Genomic DNA, 20041 nt, shown 5'->3' on the forward strand with positions numbered 1-20041 from the left:
GGGTGCTACTCCAGATAATTAACAAGGTCACAGCACTGGCACTGACCAATCAGAACAGATACCTCCCAGTGCGCTGTACCCAGTACCTTCCAGCTGAATATCTGCTCTCTTCTCATGGTGCAAAAATGGAAGTCATATTAAAAAAATAAATTGAATAGTTTTCTCTCCTTCTAAGCAGGGAGAGTTCTTACTCTTCATCCTTTTGAACCTTTAAGATTTTTAATATGTTGCCTATTTAAAAAGGCAAATTAAGAAGTTAAATAGAAAGGGAAGAAGGAAGGGAGGGAAGGAGAGAGGAAGGAAAGAAATGCCAGTTAGAAAAGCCATTGCTGGGGACGGAGCAGAGAGACCAGAGTTTAGATTCTGCGATTCCATAAGGAAGGGCTGGATTGTGTGCGAGGTGAGGGACAGTGGAGCCAGCGTGAGTGGCCAGGGCTTCCTTGAGGCCTCTAAGGTTGTGTCTGTGGTAGTCTAGGGCTAGAAGCCCTGCTCATCCCATTCTCCTCTGAAATGCAGACTCAGTCTGTACCAGTTCAGCATTCTCTCTGGTTCTAATGTGTATTTCTGAAACATGACATTAAACTGTAATAAGTAAATTTAAAACCTCCTGAGCATATTCTGTGAGCATTCATTAGTTTGTAGTTTATATACTGACAGCATATATTTACTGGATTTGTCTTTCTTCCCTTCACCTCATTCTGAATGGATTCAGATTTTTAACATTCCCCCCTCTTCCAGTTATTAAAGTAATTCATACCATTGTCCAGAACTTGGATAATATAGAAAAGGACAAAAAAAAAAAAAAGAAGCAAAAACAGGAAAATCATCAGTAATCTCACCATCAAGAGACGATGACTGTTATTCATGTTGAGATTTAAGTGGCTCTGGGGATTGTTGGTTTCCATTAGTTGGGGATTTTGTCAGAGTTTGACAATGGTCTGAGTGCCCAGGACCGGGGGGCCACTGTTGCTGGCAGGGGAGCAGGGCCTGGACATTACTTCAGATTGTGTGCCTCTGTGTGGCTTTGCTGGCAGTGGTGGCAAGTGATGGTAGGATAGGAAGAAGGTGGATTCGATCTCCTTTCAAAGGAAGACCAATCCATTTTGTTTTTAAAGAGGCTTGGCAGCTGGTGGGGTTTAGTTTATTAAGGCACTAAAACCCTTGGTAGGAAATGGGCAGTGCTGAAAAATGATGTTTTTAGAACCCATTTCCAGGTAGACCTGCTGGTCTTGCTAAGGGGATCAGAGTGACGGCTTTTAGAATTCGTCAAACTGATACCTGGTGTTGTGGGCGCAGATGCTGCTGCTTTCTTGCTTGCGCAGGAGAAGTGCTGATCACCAGTGGACCTTGGTTTCTGGGAGGCAGGTGCTGAGGTGCTGCCAGGTTGCCATCCCACAGGGAGGAGCTGCCCTCCTCCAGCTGTAAGAGCCCCTGTATGTGCTTTTCCTTAGGGAGGAATGGGAGCTGCCCTGCTGTCAGATCCTGACAAAATCGAGAAGGTAAGTCTTGCCCTTAAGAGGTTTCTTAAGCGTGCCTGTGAGCTAGAGCTGTTGGGAGCACCTTCCCTCCCCTCCCCTGAGACTGAGAGAGTCACTCACTCTGGAAATTTTTTAAAATACTTCCTGGTGATTTTGACATGCAGCCAGATTCAGGAACTCCTGAGCCATCCTGCAACAGCCTTGGTGCTCCTGAAAAGCCCAGGGCTAGGGATGTGTCAGCCGAGAGCCAAGGGCCCTGAGGACTCATTTAGAACCACCTTATATGCCTCTCTTCCTTCTGAGAAGATCATGAGAGCACAGGTCAGGCTAACTGTGGGTTGTGGACATACTCGGTGGCCACGTGTGTCAAGGCATAGGGTATTGGCCTCTCCCAGTGGGTCCCCTGCACACTGACAGAGTCCACCACCTGTATGAGAGCAAGCCAAGCTAGGGCCATACAAGGTAAGCTGAATTAGTCCCCTCTGGTCCCCTTCCCCTGTGATTCTGGTGGCCAGGTTTCCAAGGCGTTAGGGTCAGACTGATGTTTGCCACCCAGTGTTGTGAGCTGCCAAGGCATGTGGGAGTAACATTTTCTGTCACACCACATGCACCTTTGACTTTTCTCTGTTAGTTCACCAGCTTTCTCCTTGCTGTTCCTATTAGCTACTTTGATTTCCTTTTCCTCCTCCATCCCCACTTCTGTCTCTGGGCCTTCAGTTCAGTTCAGTTGCTCAGTTGTGTCCGACACTTTGCGACCCCATGAATCGCAGCATGCCAGGCCTCCCTGTCCATCACCAACTCCCGGAGTTCACTCAGAGTCACGTCCATCGAGTCAGTGATGCCATCCAGCCATCTCATCCTCTGTCGTCCCCTTCTTCTCCTGCCCCCAATCCCACCCAGCATCAGAGTCTTTTCCAATGAGCCCCCCTAATGCTTCCCACATGCTAACAACATGAGATAAGGCACCACTGATAAGAGGTGCCATTGCCATGTCAGCAGCTCAACCTTGTATATTCCTCCAGCCCCACTGTCTCTGGGGTCTAGGAAATCCAGCATGTTTGTGAGTTAGGGGCCTTCTCATTTTTCCTGGGTATGGATAGGCACAGAAAATGACCTCAGATGCCTCTCTGCAGGCTGGAGTGTGTGTGGACAGTTGTGCGTGTCCACCCTTAGGGGAAGGGCCTCAATAGGGGGTTTTCTTCACATGTACATATAGGCATTTCTGTTATCCTCTGGCCCCCTGGTTTCTCCCACCTATGCTGTTAGCTCTGTCTTCACCACTGCCCTTCTTTGGGCACGTTGCACACAAGAGGCAGCAGAATTCACAGCTCACCTCAGAAGCTCACTTCATTTCTGTCTTAACTATTTTTAAGTAGCACCTGGGCCAGCAGGCCCTGTCTTGCCTGTGATCTGTCCTAACAGCCTAGCCTCTTGGTCCAGTGTCTCCTGCAGGGCCCTGCCTTAGCCTGTCCCTGAGAGAGGCCTCCTTCATTGGTTCTTGTAACCTGGCTGTCTGCTGCCCTCTCCTGTCTAGAAACAGACTGGCAATGGCTGCCTCAATGTCCCCTCTGCTCTGCTGGACAGGGATCCAGTTTCTTGGAAGAGGGCTCTTGGGATCACCTTCCCTCTAGCTTTCCTGGCCCAAATTTTTGATGAGGGAAGAAGATAAAGATAGTAAGGTCATGGACATGCAGTGTCATCTACCCCTCTCTTGGTCTCTGACTCTTGGTCTCTGACTCTTGGTCTGGTGTTGTTACTTCCCTGACACTTTCCTGTGTGACTTTCTTGATCAGTGTTTAGAGTCCTTTGCAATTAATGTGTAAAATAAACCCTTTTAAGTAGGATGACAATGTTGTCTTTTCCTTCCCCAGTTTCTCTGCTGTATATCTGACTCCCCGAAAGGGAGGACCGGGCCCAGGACCTGTTTAAGCTCTCTTGTTCCTACACTTGGCAGACCCTGGCACAGCACTCAGGGTTCATGCCTTCAGACAGGAATGGAGCTGTGAGCCATGTGTTCTCAACCAGTGTTAGGCCTCAGAATCATTTTGAGGAGAGGACATGTTGGACACAGTCTTTTGAAAACATACATTCCTAAGCCCTGCCCCTGAGCCCTGCCTCATTCAGGAAAGAAGAGGTGGAATCTATGGAGCTGCATTTCTGAGGCTCTCCAGCTGATTCTGATCCTCTCCAGCTGATTCTGATCCTGGTCCCAGCAAAGGATCACACTGTGTCCTGCACAGGCATGGATGTAGATCCATCCATACATTCATTCCCTCACTCATTCATTTACTGAATATATGTATACTGCTATGGACCAGGTAAGGGACTGCTGGGGCTGGGGCTCTAGTGGAGAAAAAAGGTGAGCTCCTTCCTTCACTGAGCTTCCATGTAGATGGTGTGCAACAGATGCATTCACATTTACCCATACATGGACGTAAATGTGTCTGTGCCACTGGGCTCCACGGGTCTGGAGTGAAATTCATCAGTACAAGCAGCTGTGGTGATTATTCTGGAAGAGGCAGATGTTCTTGTGTTCTCCCCTACCATAGATCCTCAGCACTCTTGTGAAAGGGACGCGCAGACCTGTGACCTGCAAGATTCGCATCCTGCCATCGGTAAGGATGGTGTGTTACACCTGAAGGTCCATTTTCCCTGCAGATGTTGGTCGGGGGTGGTGGTGGTGTGAATGATTCTTGAGGGGACGGGTCAGATTTGGAGGAGTGGGGAGATCTGAGCCCACTTTGGGAGCTGGCAGCTGCTCCCTGTGTGGCTGCAGTAACCACCCTGTGTGGCCCCGTCCCTCAGCTGGAAGACACCCTAAGCCTTGTGAAGCGGATAGAGAGGACCGGCATTGCCGCCATCGCAGTTCACGGGAGGTAAGTTGTCCCCTTGCTAGTGACCGACTTGCACGGAGGTCCTCAGCCATTTTGATGCTTCTTCACCAGACCCTGGGCACCTACCAGCTTCTCTTCTATGTACCCAGCCTAGCTCTTTGCTTAGCTCTTTGACACCCCCTGAGTCTGGAGGGCAGTCCAACCCTTTCTGGGGTTGCATTTTTCTTTGTTTTATTCATTGAGCATCTACTGGGTGGTAGAGACTGCACTGAGCTTCAAAGATACAGACACACCAAAGGGAAGGAGAAATGCCCCTACCTCAGGATGTGCAAATGCTAGAGATCGAGTGATTTGCTCAAAACTGGGTCGTGCAGTCAGGAAGTGGTGGAATTAGAACTCTGCCTCTGAATCTCATTTTCTTTCCACTACATTCAGCACTAACTTTTCTCCCAAATGACCCCAGGCAGACCACTGTTCTTCCATAGGCACCGCCTCTTTTGTCTGCCCTCATTGGACTACCAGCTGTCCCAGGGACTGCTTTAAACAGTCCTTAGGTCTGTAGCGAATGTGTTCTCTGCTGAGACCTGAGGTGTTGCTGAAGGCTATCCTTGGTTTCCCAGTCAAACTTGCTCCCTGTGTCCAGGATGTACTTGTGTACCAAATCCCAGGTTGGCCAATGTCGGCTGGAGTGACCTCCCTTCTGAATGATGTTCCTTGTGAGTTCAAGGGTCTTATAGGAACAGCCCATTTCTTGCAGGTGTGTCTATTATAGCATTTTCAGAGATGGGAACCCAGAACTTCAACATATAAAAACAGAGAAAAGCAGAGCTGTGTGTTGAAGCCAGCAGGGGGAGGTTAAAGGCCACACACCTATACATACACACCCCTTCCAGAGGCAGCAGGCTCTGGGCTCAGATGCCTGGCTTCAAATCCCAGCTCTGCTGCTGGTTGGCTATGTGTCCTTGGACAAGTTATTTAACCTCTGAGCACTACAGCCCTCATTTGGAAATTAAGATAGTTTCTGCTTTATAGGGTTGTCGCGAAGCTTTTATGAGATTGTGAATATACAGTCTTGGCATAGTGCCTGGCAGATAGTGTTCCCTGAATAAATAAAGCTATTCCTTTTTCCCAGTAGTTGGAAAGACTAGAAAGACAGAATTGGGCAAGTTTAAAGAGGGACTTTCTGGCTATCAAAGCTGTTAAGGATGGGTTAGAATTGGGCTGCTAGGGATGTGGGAAGGTGGAGGTGGATATTGGATTGATGGGACTTTCTTGGGCCCTGTGGGCCCTGACACTTTGGGTGAGGAGTATAGCAGAGGGACACCGTAAATAGGGCCTGGGCAAGGGCTGTTTGGTTGGCCATCTGGTTCACCCGTGAGCACAGCTCAGGTTGGGGTTTACCTTAGCATCCCTAAGACTCACTCACTCATACACAGGAACTTCTTGCAGCTGATCTTAGATTCAGGGGCCTCGGGCTGTGGCCCCGCCTCCCCGTGACCCTTGGTGGCAGCCCTGGTCTGTGGCCTGCCCGTGCCAGCTGCCTCTCCCCAGGACCAGCCGCCCAGCTTGACTTCAGCACAGGCAGCTGTGTGGGAGTGGCCCGTCTGAGCGGCAGCAGCTGTTCCCTGTCCCCCGGGAAGGGCAAGACCAGGACAGTAGGAGCAGTGTCCCTCATTCTTAGGGCAGTGTCCCGCATTCTTAGGGCAGTGTCCCGCATTCTTACGGCAGTGTCCCTCATCTCCGGCAGAGGCGAGGAGAAGTTGGGGGTGGCCATGTGACCACCCTCATCGGCTCCCAATAGCCACGCCTCACCTGCGGGCCTCTGAGGGCTGGATTCGGTGTGTACCTGCACTGCCCGTGTCCTGCAGCTGGGGTCAGGGAGAGCCATGCCCTGTAGCCTGGAGCCCTGTCCCTGCTGGCCACTCAGCCTTCCTGAGTGCCAGCAGGGAGGACTGTCAGGTCTGGCTCATGTCACTGGGGCTCAGTGTGATGCAGCCTTTGGCATTCAGCCCCCAGCCCCATCTCTTTATCACCAAGGAAGCGAGAGGAGCGGCCCCAGCACCCTGTCAGCTGCGAAGCCATCAAAGCCATCGCCGAAACCCTCTCCATTCCCGTCATAGCCAAGTAAGCCTCCCTTCCTCCTTGTTTGTTCTTTTATGCCTCATTTTACTCAGAGGGACTTGAACTGACAAACAGAAAATGGAATGAGATAGCATCAAAAAATGACCCTCAGGGAAAAGAAGACAAGAATGTGGCAAAAATGAACTTGGGAGCAAGGCTAAAAAGTATCCGTCATGTCCCTTGGCCTCTGGTGAGCGGCTGACGTAAGTATGTGGTAGGCAGGGGCCCAGGGCATTCTGATGGAAGGGTCGAGGTGGAAGTGTTTAGGGAGAGAGCAAGAAAGAGGCTGCCGAAAGGCCCCCGGGGAAGGTGGCGTCACCCAGGGCTAGGTGTGTGGGGTATGGAGGCAATCCATGCCAGAGCACAGAGAGCCGCGGCTCAGGGGCAGGAGGCAGGTCTCAGGCCAAAGCCCAGGTCCTGGCAGGGGTCAGGGACTGATGACCAGCCTGCTGGCTCAGCAGTGGGACAGCAGTGTCTTGGTGTTACTGGGGAGCTGGCCTGTGTCAGCCAGTTGGGAGTCCAGCTCAGCCCTGTTCCTGCCCAATGGCAGGTTGGAAACAGAGGTTCTAAAGCCCTGACGAAAGTCCTGCCTGCCTGGAGTCAGGGAGTGGGAAGCTAAGGCAGGGGTGGGGGGCGGTGGTGGCAGCCAGGCCCACTTTGCCCAGGCCAAGGTGGGTTAGTGGTGGCTTGGAGAGAGGATGGGGCTACTCAAGACCCTAGACTCTGTTGCTACCTGAGGGAGCTCCTCCACCCCTCATCCCACACACACTGCTGTCTTTGAGCTGAGGGTGCCACCTGGCTCCTAATGAAACAAAGAGCAATTTCCAAGCGGCCATAGGATGGCCTGAAGGGAAACTGCGACCACACCAGGCCTCCCTTCCTTCCTCTCATGACCGCACTGGATGTGTTCCCTTTCTAGGGTTTAATCCAGCCATTAGTGGGCAGGTAGGGCCCCAGCCTGGGGCTTTTCCTGTCATCCCTGTATCCGGGTACAGATAGCTGTCCTTCAGACATGGGCTGGCTTTAGTCACTGTTGAGGATGAGGGGCTGGGGAGGGTAATCTTCCTGAGTACCTGTGAAGTGCCAGGCACAGTTTGGGCTGCCGTACTCTATCATCTCACTCACTGTTCCTGGCCCCACAGCAGGGTGTGTGTTGTGCTCTCCAGTCTCCGAAGCTGTCATAGTTGAAGGGCTTGGCCAAAGCCACATACTTAATAAGCGGCAGATCCAGGAGTTGCCTGTTTCTGACAATGCTGGTACGAGGCTGGGGCTACCCTTCACCAACCCCCCATCCCCGCCGGCTGTTGTTTTTCAGTGGAGGATCTCACGACCACATCCAAGGGTATTTGGATATAGAGGACTTCCGACGAGCCACGGCAGCCTCTTCAGTGATGGTGGCCCGGGCAGCTATGTGGAACCCGTCCATCTTCCTCAGGGAGGGTCCACGGCCCTTGGAAGAGGTCATGCAGAAGTACATCAGATATGTACGTCTACACACTTTTTCACAACAAACTTTTCTCTCTGTCTGCCCGCTTTCTGCAGAAAGTGATTTGGGTGAGTCTCACGGGGGAGCCTGGTGGGCTGGTGTCTATGGGGTCGCACAGAGTCAGACACGACTGAAGTGACTTAGCAGTAGCAGTGGCAAGCCTCCGGCAGCCCCTGTGGTTCCTCTCTTTTCCTTTGTCTTGTCGCGAGGCAGTGGGTTTTCCTGGCTGCAGTGTGAAGAGTGGGCTGCTGGTGGGGAGAGGGTCATGGCCCTTCAATCACCCCCTTTTAAAGCCTCCAAGGTGTGGGGGTCATTGCATGGGCCTCTGGATCCAGGATGCTGTTGGGGCCCCTAACCCATGATAACTTTCTCTGAGTCCCTGTCACCCCTCTGCCTCCTGTGTGCACAGTGCCAGTGCCAGTGGGTAGGCACTTCAGCAGCCACAGCCAGGAATAGACATCATGGTGGCTGTTGCTGACAGATTCTCTCCATAAAGACGTGTCACCTGGCCATCAGTCATAATCACTTCTCAAGCTCTTCTCTTGTAATTCCCAGAAAGCAAAAAAAGTGAAAATGTAATTCCCAGTTGGGCTACTTCCTCTGACTCAGGAAGTAGCCTAACTTTAACCCTTTCCTTGGGGAATAGCTTTTTCTTCCCACCAGGATGGTGATGATAGTGCCAGGGCATTTCCTATAAAGGAGTTTTTTTGTCACCTACTGTGTCTCATTGGCACAGCCCTGGCACCCTGTGGGACTCTCTGACCAGCTGTGTGTGTGTGACTGTCAGCAGAGACAGTGAGTGGTCCACAGACTCCCACCCTCCTCTTCAGTCCTGGAGCTGCCACCCACCTAGGGGTCAGGAGCTTCTCAGACTCTCAGGCGGCCATGACCATGCCTAGACAATTGTGGCTGCCATGATATGTGGGTGTCCTCAGTGCTGAGCAAGCTGGGGGTGGGGGAGGCCCTGAGGCCCGTGCCCAGAGCCGGCAGCCTCTGTTCTCAAGCCTCTTCTGCTCACTGCTTCAGTCTTCATCCCCTTGGTCCCAGATGTCCTATTGGCCAGGTTAGTGACCACCAGGTTCTCCGATGGCCTAGGTCAGCCAGAGGTGAGGAGCTGGGCTCAGCCTAGGTGGGCTGGCTGGTGGCCTGTGGCTGGGGTGGCATAGTCAAAAGAGCCAAGCTCTCTCACTGGCTGAATGGTGATGGTATCCTTCCTGCCCAGCCCGTCCCTTGGCAGCACCTCACGAGGGTGTGTTGGGCCAGAGAAAGGGAGTGGCTTTCCAGCACAGGCAGGGCTGCTTCTGATCCAGTCAGGTGCCTCTGTCCCAAACAAGCTGAGTCAAGGCCTTGCCGCTGGCCGGGACTTACCCCTGGGTCTCTGCTTTGTCGTGACGCACTGAGGCAAGGCCTGAAGACACAAGCCTAGGTGGAGGGATTAGAAGAGTGTAGAGGGTGAGCAGTGGAGGGGTGGGTTCTAGGGGGCTGGGGCACCCTTCGACCCTTGCTCTCCTGCCCTCCCCAGCCAGGCCAGCTTCCACTGGGCATCCCCAGGCACTCGACTTGCCTCCTTGAGCCTGCATTTCCCCATCTGAGTAGTGATACCCATTTGTTGAGCTCGTAACACATGTGAACATGCTTGGTCCATGATGCTGGGTTTTCCCTCGTTGGGGGAAGCTGTAGACAGGGTGTTTAAGATGTGGTAGTGGCAGGTGCCTGCCAGGGTTATAAGGAGTAGAGGAATCTCACACCTGTCCTGGGGCTTGTCCTGCCACACCTGTGCTTGGCTGTTCCCCGCTCCTCACCATGGGAGGGAGATGCTTGGCAGCAGGTCCTCAGTGGTAGCTGATGCGGGAGCAGCTCCCTGCACATCTGGACCTTACTAAGGCTGTCCAGTAGAGTGTTCTCCTGACTGGGGGCCTTGGCTGCAACCCTAAAGCCTTGTGTCACTAACCAGAGGAGTAGATGGCCAAGGTGGAGGTGGCTCTTTTGTGGGGGCCTCAGCTCCAGGCCCCTCTCAGGCCTCCTTGGAGCCACTTTTCCCGCTGTCAGAGCAGCACGGGCCTCAGAACCTGCCTGGGCAGTAGGGGGGCTCACGGCAGTTCTTCTTGCAGGCTGTGCAGTATGACAACCACTACACCAACACCAAGTACTGCTTGTGCCAGATGCTGCGAGAACAGCTGGAATCACCCCAGGGAAGGTTACTCCATGCTGCCCAGTCTTCCCAGGAAATTTGGTGAGAGGGGCAACGGGGTGTCATCTGTCCATGCAGACATACCCCGGACCTGACCCTGAGCCCTAAACTGACTACCAGGGGACCGTGGGGGTGGATTTGCAGAATGCTGCAGGATACAGCTTTGCCTTACAGAAGGGGGTACTTGCAAAGCTTTAGAACCTACCATCCCTGGACTGATCTCAGCAGCAGAAGTTTGGAAACTAGGGCACCAGTGGGATGGAGGAAGGTGAGGGCTGGTCTTGGGAATCCCTGGGGAGGAAGGGGCTTTCCTGGTCACAGATCTGTCACATGCCAGGCCACCAGGATCCAATGGTTAGGAGACTTGGGGTCTTAGGATGGAACCCCCGGCCTGTGCCCATACCTTCACCCCATCTATGGCCACCCCTTGGTTCTCTAGGTCTGCTGGAGCTCCAATTCAGGTGGTAGACTTTGGGGACCATCACAACCTGGCCTCATGCCTGTCCTTCCTGTGCTTGTATGGGGCCTCCTGCCTGGATGCTGTCTCTCCTGCACGTTCGCAGTCTTTACCCTCCTTCCCCCAGAGAAGGCTTTCTGGATCAGGCTCGCCCTCAGGCAGCCTCCAGTCCTTAAGATGCTCCCAGAGGGAAGAGCCTTGCCAGAACCTTCCTCCTCGCCCTGGGCTTGAGGTGCTCAGTCTGTCCCTCTCCCATGTGGCTTAACCAGCTCGACCTCAGTACCTTGTCGCTCTGGGTAGTAACTCATTTTAGGTTTGGCCTAACTGTCTGTGGTCAGGGTGGGAAGTGGGGAACCAGTCAGTGGTCAGGCCTCCGTGTCTTCCTCCCACTGGCCCACATGAGAATGAGGCTGTGCATACCCCCAGCGCTTGGTCCTTTACCCACTGCTGGCTGGGGACACCTGCCTGTGTGTTCCTCCTTGGAAAAACGGCTTCAGTGACATTCGGAACCTTTTCCACCCAGCTCAGCCCGCTCTCCACTGCTCATGCTTAGGGGGCACCTGCTCCATTCTCCAACTGCTAGTTCAGGCTGATCACAGGGAGGTGTAGGAAGCACCTTCCAATGGCTCAACCCTGGTGGTGTTCCAGTGTGTGTAGGGGACATTTCTCAGTGGCAGGCCCTGGGTTTCTGCAGCAGTTTCCTGAGCACTGGCTGCACTAAGGGGCTTGCCCTACTCTTCTTATCCCTTCAAAGTGAGGCCTTTGGCCTTGGTGCCTTCTATGAGGAGACGACACGAGATCTGGACGCCCGACGGGCCAAACTTCTGGCCAGGAGCCCAGAGGAAGCAGAGGAACCAGCTGAAGACACTTCTGGTATCATTAAGATGGCCATCAAGTTTGACCGGTAGGTCTCCAGTTTGGCTTCAGCTTGGGCCAGGGCCAGTCCTCAGGTCTGACTGGGCCAGCAAGCTGGCTGGTTAATGCCAAGCCATGGGACCACAGGCCTCCTTTATTCTGGACGCTTGTTCTCAGTTTTCAGCAACCCAAAGAAGGCACTTTGGAGAAGACAGACCCTGAAAGCCCAGGCAGTACTGTCAGGGTGTGCATGCTGTCCCAAGGGTGACTAAACTATACCTTTTTCCAGACTCATCCCCTCCCACAACTCAATCTGGGGAGACTTGTCCCCTTCTTTTACTGAAAAATGTGTTTTCTCCCTGAAAAAGTAGTGAAAGTATTAGTCACTCAGTAATATCTGACTCTTTGTGACCCCATGGACTGTAGCCCACCAAGCTCCTCTGTCCATGGAATTCTCCAGACAAGAATACTAGAGTGGGTTGCCATTTCCTCTACAGGGGATCTTCCTGACCCAGGGATTGAACCCAGGTCTCCCGCATTGCAAGCAGATTCTTTACCATTTGAGTCACCAGGGAAGCCCCGGTTTTTACCTTGGTCCTCAGGAATTAGCTGCCCATAAGAAGCTCCAAAAGAGCCTCAGGCCCTGAGCCTTTATCTAGCTGAACAGTCCACCCTTCACTGCCCCTTGTTAGGCCTGTGGTGCTGTCTGTAGGCAGAAGTAACCTCAGGCCAATTATTGCCTCAGCCGGTGACTCAGCTTCAAATGGGGCCCTGGCCCTTATCCTCTGTGACCTAGGATCTGAGCCTTTCTCTGGTCCCCAGACCCAGACAAGGAGTCAGTCTTGTCTGGCAGGGACTTGGGAGGTGGGATGTGGGCTCAACTGTTGGGCAGTCATACCTCGGGAGAGCTCCTGGTGGGAAGTTGGAATATGGTGCTTCCGTCCCTGTCACCAACTTGGCTCTGGAGCCAGAGTCCACTGTGCCCACTGACACTCAGGGGACATAATCGGGGTGGAGCTAGAGCCTGAGACCATTGTGTGACAACCTTGCTCCCCACTCCTACCCACTCCCTCCTGAGGTTGTCTTGAGAGGCAAATGGTACCTCCCTTCTTGGCTGTATAAGCTGTTTTCCAGGCTGGCGCACACTTCCCACTGTGATTCCCCAAGCAGCTGAAGCTCGTCTTCCCTTCAGGTAGAACGCAGGCCCCAAGCTGCAGGTGGGACAGAAGCGGGAGATGCAGGGACTCGGAGCAGGAGTCCTGAGGTAGCAGTCTGTGGTCTCAGTTCATGCAGCTCCTCCAGGCACTGAGTCAGGCCCCTGCTGAGGAATGCAGTGCTGATGGTCGGTGGGCCCTGACCCCTTCCCTGCCTCTCTCCAGGCGAGCATATTCACCCCAGATCACCCCCAAGATGTGCCTGCTGGAGTGGTGCCGGAGGGAGAAGCTGGCACAGCCGGTATATGAAACGGTGAGTTCCTGGCTGTGTCCTGCCCTCGTCCAGCCCATGCACTCCCGCTGCCGCTGTGGCCCCCAGCCCACCCATAGCTCTGCCTGGGCTCCAGGCCACTTGGCTGGAGCCTGATGTTGCCTTCTGTGGGCTGAATGCCACTAGTTCCTTCCCGGTGACAGTGGCCCTACTGTCTAGTTCTGGCCACTTTCATATAACGAACTAGAGACTTAAGTAAGTAGTGCTCAGGCTGGTCCCTTCTGGTGGCATTGCCTGGGCAGGGGTCTCATCTCTGAAAAGGGCTGACTGGCTTAGGAAGGATGATCCAACCTGAAAGTTAGACTGACGGGTTTTTGGACCAGGCCTCAGCCAATGGGGCACAGAATTGGGCCCCCCACATCTGGGCCCCTCAGTGGAAACTGAGATAGTCTTGCTTCACTTCCTTTGGTCCCCATGGCCGTGCCTGTTTAGGTTGCTCTGTCTCTTCTAAACTGGCCTGTGGACATCCAAGCTTGTATCTTCTGGGCCTGGTGTCTCCATTTGCCAGAGTGACTTTTCCAAAACAAATCTGACTCTGTCTCCCTTGCTCACATCCTCATCAGCTCCCCAGCACCTTTGGGATCCAGCCCTCCCACCTCAGCACAAAGCACGCGCGCCCCACGTGTCTTTCCACTTCAGGTCACGCCCGCTCAGCTGCCCACCCACCACTCCACCTGGTCGCTCTGCCTGGTGTACTTTCTGCGCCCCTGTTCTTGTCCCCTCTCACCCCTTTGCCATCTGGTGAACTCCCCCTCACCGAGGGGACCTGGCCTATCCAGATGTCAGCGGGAGAAAGCTCCACAGTCATGCGCAGTTGAGGGCTGTGATGGCCTTTCGCTTAGGTCCATGACAGAACCCCTGACACACTGGGATGTCGTTGACTGTGTATCTGCCTCTCTTCCCTGGAAGATGCATACAGGCCCTTCCTGGGAGGAGCATGTGATGGAGGTAGCCTTCGTGTGACCTAGGTGAAAGTAATTCCTTTTCTCTACCTTTGTTGTGATCCTGGCAGGTGGGCCTCCAGGGCTTGGCCCTCTGGCTCTCATGCAGCTGTCTCTGTTTCCTTTGCTCTCTCTGTACCAGGTCCAGCGGCCCCTGGATCGCCTCTTCTCTTCTGTTGTCACTGTTGCTGAACGAAAGTACCAGTCTACCTTGTGGTGAGTTTTCTCATCAGTGGGCATGAGGGTTGGCAGCAGGGCCTGATCCTTGCATTGGCCTGGGAGGGTTAGGGGGGCCGGTGTACCTAGACAGTGGTGTCCCTGGGTGATGACCCCTTCCCCAGTTTTGTCAGAATTTCTGCCAAGGGTGTATAGAGTCAAGCCTCTCAGCCTGTAACCAGTCTGCCTATCTCCCTGCCTTATTGTCCCTTACCTCGTCTACCCAGGGACAAGTCCAAGAAACTGGCGGAGCAGGCTGCAGCCATCGTTTGTCTGCGGAGCCAGGGCCTCCCAGAGGGTCGGCTGGGTGAGGAGAGCCCCTCCTTGCACAAGCGCAAGCGGGAGGCCCTTGACCAGGACCCTGGGGACCCCACAACTCAGGAGCCAGCCGTGCCTGGGGAGCTGTGCAAGAAGCCTTTCGTAGCCTTGGCAGGTGGTCAAGAGAGCCCCCTGGAAGGCTGGTGACCACTGTCCCTCCCTGGCCAGCCCCTCCCTGGGCCTGGCCCTAGGATGGCTGTGGATGCAGAGCATCAGCCAGATGCCACTGGACAATTTTCTGCCCCTGGTGGACAGGAATTAAGAGGTTCTGGCTTGGGTCAGCAGCCTGGAGCATAGGCCGAGCAGTGCCCAGAGTGTCCATCTCCCTCAGTGGGTCTGAGCAGCAGAGCCAAGTTCCCAGCGACCTCAGTATTTTCTTTGAAAACAGGAGCTCTCAGGCGGCATCTCCGCAACCTGACATTGGTACAGTGCAATAAAGACACCCACCACCCTTACCCCTGGCTGACTGTTTCAGCCTGGCTCTTTACGCACGGATGGATGTCTTGCCATTAGTCTGCTTCCAGCCTCTGGGTAGAGCTGGGGATTCCTGAAGCATTTCTCCTACCCATCCTAGATGGAGGTGGGGAATGGCATATCACCTTTAATGCTCACTGGACTCCTGGACTCAAGTTGAGCGAGGCCCATTCTGCAGATGCTAAACCTGAGGCACTGGCCATCAGTTGGCTTTCCTGATGAGAGATGATATGGAATCTAGGGGAACTGTTAGGGTATCTGGTACCCTGGTAAGGGACCAGGTCAGGCAAGTGGCGGGGTAGGGGATGCTCAGTGTGACCCACCCCAGCTAGCTGGAGTTCAGACCTATGAGGCACCCGCTCTGGGCAGAGGACACCAGAGGCTGCTGATGACAGCAATTTGGGGCCCTTGTGATTGCCCGCCCACGCCACTGCTCCCCCGCCTTCCGCCCCCACCATCCCATCCCATTGGGTCGGAAGGAAGTGGCAGATTCTCTTTAATTTCCTCCTGGCAGTGAGAAGCAAACAAACGGCTACCACGTCTTGTGGGGCCTCCCCCACTTAACTGGGAGGGGCCTTCTGACCAAAGGTCTCTGCCCAGCACCGCCCCCGCTTCCTCCGCGGTAAACACACGCGGCTTCTCCTCCTTTCAGAGCTCTGCTTGGAGGGGGGATTCCCCTCTGGGTCAAGGCCTTGTTCCTCTCATTTCCAGTCTGTTCTCCTGGCCCTGAGGACCCGAGTCAAGGGTTGGGCGGGTGAGGCCCCTGCCTCAATCCTGGAGCGGCCCCTCCCTGCACCCACACTTGCTCTTCCGTTTGCAGATAAGGATACCACGAAACCAGGGCCTCCAGGAGCCCATCACTCTTTGACCTTGGGCGAGTCACTTCTAGTCCTTGCTGGGCCCAGGAGCCCTTCTCCCAGTGGGATCGGCTGTTCTACTGCCTGAGGCCAGAGGATAAATAGTCTCACCTGGCACTGTGCAGCTAATAGGGTCACTCTATGGTGAGGCTGCCCTAACTTCCCAGGCCAGAGCCTCCAGAGAAGGGGCCCCACCCAGAAGACAGACTGAGGCTTGGTTCAGTCTCAGCCATCCAACTTTAGCATAATTTATTTCTCATTTTTCCTACAAAAAACTATTTTCAGTCAAAATGCCCCGTTTGCTTTTCCTCATACCCAACTGGAACAGCACAGACAGGTCCCAGTGGATTGACCCTCCAGGCATCCTGAGCTTGTCAGAGCTTGTGGGAGGACCCTGGTGGTCCAGGTACCAAGTCCGGAGATCCACTTCTCTGGTGGGGCTGGGCTCTGTCCTCAGACCTCTTCTTCCATCAGTGTGGTTTTCTTGAGGGGGCGTGGTCCCTGCTTTAGAGTGGTCAGGTCTATTTCTGGGCTATGGGCAAGGAAAGGCAGGGGTAGAGGTCAGCTGCTGAGACAGAGGTTAGAGTGTGGGGACTTTCAGGGGCCAGGAAAAGTATCGGGGAGAGGGTGAGTCACAGGGGAGCAAGTATGGGGGCTAGTGTGTGTTCGTTGACTGAGGATGTCCAGCAGAATTCTGGTTGAATATGTTGCCCCTCAAATGGTCTCACTTTACCACTCCTCAGTGATGCCTGCCCTGGTCTCAGAGAGACGTAAGACCTGGGACCAACTGGGAGGGCCCAATCAGATCTGAAAGCTGCACCCACTGTGCTCACTATGCTCACCTTAAACTCAGGCTACTTAGATACCCAAACCACTCTCTGATCCATTCCAGCCACCTTGATTGAGGACTTACTCTTAACGCATCATATTTTGGGGACGCTTTTTTAAAGATTTTTTTTTGATGTGGATCATTTTAAAAGTCTCTATTGAATTTGTTACAGCATTGTTTCTGTTTTTTTTTTTTTTTAGTATATATATTCTGTTTTTTTGACGTGAGGCATGTGGGATCTTAGCTCCCTGATCAAGGATCTAACTCGAACCCCTGGCACTGGAAGGTGAAAACTCAACCATTGGACCACCAGGGAAGTCCTACACATGGTTTTAATATGAGCACGGGAGCAAGAGGGGGGCAGGTCTTATGAAGGCTATGACAGACTGGACTAGATGCAGTGATGGGTGGGGAATCTCTTGCCCCTGCCGTTCTGCACACTTGGTCCTGCCAGGTGTCATTCCTGCTCAGAAACTCCTCCAGCGCTCTCCGCTGCCCTCTGGATTAAGTCCAAACTCCACAGCCTAGCGCTTGAGGACAAAGTGCTGACCCTGTCTTCTCAGCACCCTGTGCTGACTTAAGCAACTAACTTTTCTCGATTGTAGTTGGCTGGTCATATCCCCTCTGCCAGATTGGGAGCTGCTCAAGGGCAGTCCTTGTGCCCCTCTGGCCAGCCTGGGTGTTGGCGTGGGGAGCAGGCACAGAGGAAAAGTCAAACAAGAGCTTGTGGTGGGGGTGGGGAATGTGTGCCATGGAGGGGAAGAACTTTTCTAAACTCTGACTTTTCTCCAAGGCTCCTGTTGTCCCTAATGTGGAACAAGGTGGGCTGGACTGAGCTAAGCTGTACCATCGCTCAGATGCCACAGGAGAGCCTTCAATGATGAGGGCTCAGGGCCAAGCATGTGGCAGCTGACAAAAGGGATGGTTTCCCTCATCTCAGGCCCTGACTGGCATACACACAGGAGGGAGAAGGGACCCACACCATCCCTGTTCATGAGCCTGGCCCAGTCTGGGGTTCTGTCTATTGCACTGGGTCCCTGGGTCTCCTGGTTTTGCACAGGGCTCTCAGGAGGCTGGAGGTGGGTCAGATGGCCACCTGCCATCTAAAAGAGCTTTGGGAGCTGACCTGAATCCTGGCCCTGGGTAAGGAAAAGGGGTAGAGAGAATTTGTGTATGGATGTGTGTTGATTCCTCACAGCCTGCAGGGCTCCCAGCCATTGCCGCCTTTATTCCAAAGGTGCTAACACTCTTCCTGCAGTTGGTGCTCACTTCCGCCCCAGCCCTCATCACACTCCAGGTTAGGTTCTGTCTCCTCCATAGCAGAAACCTTCCCCAAGACATGAGTCTTTTTAAGTGTTCTCCAGGTGCACAGTGGCTGGGAACACAGATGCATCACTGAACATTTGATGAATGAGTCAATTTCTGCAACCGTCTATAGCTTCTGTGGTCCCTGCCCAGTGGTGGGGCTGGTGGGCCCACCATCTCTCTCCTGTCTTCTCCCTGGCCTGACCGGCTGAGCCCCTGGTTCAGATAGTCATGTGTGGAGGGCAGAGGGGTTAGATAAAGATTCATTTTCTTCATCTAGATAACCTGGGAGGTATTGGTGTATGTGTGTGTGGCCGGGGTGGGGGGGGGGGGAGGGCGGGGTGGGGGGGGGAGGGCGGGGCGGGGAGGACGGGGCGGTAGGGATGACACATCCTGAGATTGCATCATTTTATGATGAGGAAGAGGTGAGCTGGCTTAACTTTTGGGGCCTTTTAGTATACTAAGGGTCGTGTTACATGTAATACTAATTGGCAGACCAAACATCTGCCTGGGGCAGAAGGCTGCAGTTAGAGTGATGTCTGGACTCTAAATTCCATACTTAGGCCCTCAAGGTTGGAGATCCTCTGAAGGCAGGATTGCTCATTGGAAGGCTCTTTCACCCACTTAACGCTGTTTGCTCCCTCTCCTTGACTACTGTTGTCTTCTGCCTCGAATCTTCCCCTCCTCCACTCCAAGCCAGAGATTCATTCAGGATTCTGAAATGGAAATCTGCTCTAAACCCTTTCGTGGCTCCCTTCTGCACTCAGGATAAAGTCCAGAGAGCTCACAGTGGCATGAACCACTCTCCCCATTCATCGGGCCTTATTTTTGGCTTTTATTCACTGCATGTACTCTCTGGTTTCCAAGTCTTTGGAAATCTGTTCTCTGCCTGGAACCATCATGCCCATCTCTCCAGTTCCTACTTAGCCCTGCAGCCAGGGTGATTATGAGTTTCCTCTGAGTTGTTGGCAGAGCCGTAATCTCTTTGCCCAGTGATTATTAGATTTGTTGGCCTCTCCCTGATGCCTGAAGGGAGATTAATTTATCTCTGCCTCCCTAGGTCCAGCACAGGTATGGGTACAGAGCATAGGGCAGGAAAAATTTTCTGACCTCAGGGATGAACCAATCCAAGATAGACATCTCACTAGTCTGGACGTGCCCTGTCTTCCTGATCCTAGGGCTTAGTTGGGCTCTCCCTAGGGTTCCCTGGTAGCTCATGTTGTCAGTCCACATACTGAGACATTTCTTCAGGGTGGTCCACCTTGCCCTCTTCAGTTCAGTCAGTCAGTCATGCCTGACTCTTTGCGACCTAATGGACTGCAACACCCCAGGCTTCCCTATCACCAACTCCCTGAGCGTCCTCAAACTCATGTCCATCGAGTCGGTGATGCCATTCAACTATCTCATCCTCTTGTCATCCCCTCTGTCTTTAGTCTTTTCCAATGAGTCTGTTCTTCGCATCAAGTGGCCAAAGTATGGGAGCTTCAGCTTCAGCATCAGTCCTTCCAATGAATGTTCAGAATTGATTTCCTTTAGGATTGACTGGTTTGATCTCATTCCAGTCCAAGGGATTCTCAAGTCTCTAGCTAGGGGTTTTTTTGTGGACAGTGTAGAATATGCCTGGGCTCTTGCATCTGCCTGAGACCCTGGTTCTTCTGGCAAGACACTTCTAGGGATGCTATGCCCTTCAGGGCCTGGAACTAGGAGAGTTGGTCATTGTTACCTCTCCCAGATTTTGGTTCACCCTGTGCCTTGGAGGAGTCCTAAGTAAACAAGCCAGGCTCAGCGTCCCTGGGCACAGCCTCCACCCCAGGCTCCAGGAGAAGGCATGTTAGGTTGTCTCCGGGGAAGACTGGCCCGCTGGGGAGGGGCCGAGAGTTTGAAAACTGCTGATACAGTGTCACTTCCTTCCCACTAACAGCCACTCAGTTTGGGTAGTACAGTTACTCCCGCTTTAATGGATGTGCATCGGGATGCAGAGGTCACAAGAGCCCTTACAGTGGCGTGAGTTCACGATGGGCTTTCCCGTTCAGTTAGCCTGACTTACAGCAGGGGACAAACCCTGCTCCTAGGACTTCGCCAAGGTCTCGAATGCGCCGACTGTCCTCGAGAGAGCAACTGCTAGGCGGGCTGGCGGGGGTAGACAAAGGCTCAGTCGGCGAAGCGTGGGCTCCGCCCCTCAGGGGTGGGTCTG

The 20041-nt window shown here is 53.5% G+C and overlaps 1 protein-coding gene across 7 annotated transcripts in view; it reads left to right on the forward strand.

Moving 5' to 3' along the window:
• DUS2 (dihydrouridine synthase 2) overlaps positions 1–14837 on the forward strand; it is a 45300-nt gene extending 30463 nt beyond the window's left edge. For all 7 annotated transcript variants that reach the window (XM_069550137.1, XM_069550139.1, XM_069550140.1 and 4 more), the window contains 10 exons: positions 1452–1499; positions 4028–4093; positions 4284–4354; positions 6350–6436; positions 7749–7917; positions 10031–10152; positions 11322–11471; positions 12802–12889; positions 13991–14064; positions 14292–14837. In XM_069550137.1, the coding sequence (XP_069406238.1) occupies positions 1452–1499; positions 4028–4093; positions 4284–4354; positions 6350–6436; positions 7749–7917; positions 10031–10152; positions 11322–11471; positions 12802–12889; positions 13991–14064; positions 14292–14529 (1113 nt within the window). In that variant the 3' untranslated portion in view covers positions 14530–14837. The remainder of the gene's footprint in view (positions 1–1451; positions 1500–4027; positions 4094–4283; positions 4355–6349; positions 6437–7748; positions 7918–10030; positions 10153–11321; positions 11472–12801; positions 12890–13990; positions 14065–14291) is intronic.
• The last annotated feature ends 5204 nt before the right edge of the window (positions 14838–20041 follow it).

Source organism: Ovis canadensis, chromosome 14 (genome assembly GCF_042477335.2).
Source record: "Ovis canadensis isolate MfBH-ARS-UI-01 breed Bighorn chromosome 14, ARS-UI_OviCan_v2, whole genome shotgun sequence".
Lineage (NCBI taxonomy): Eukaryota > Metazoa > Chordata > Mammalia > Artiodactyla > Bovidae > Ovis > Ovis canadensis.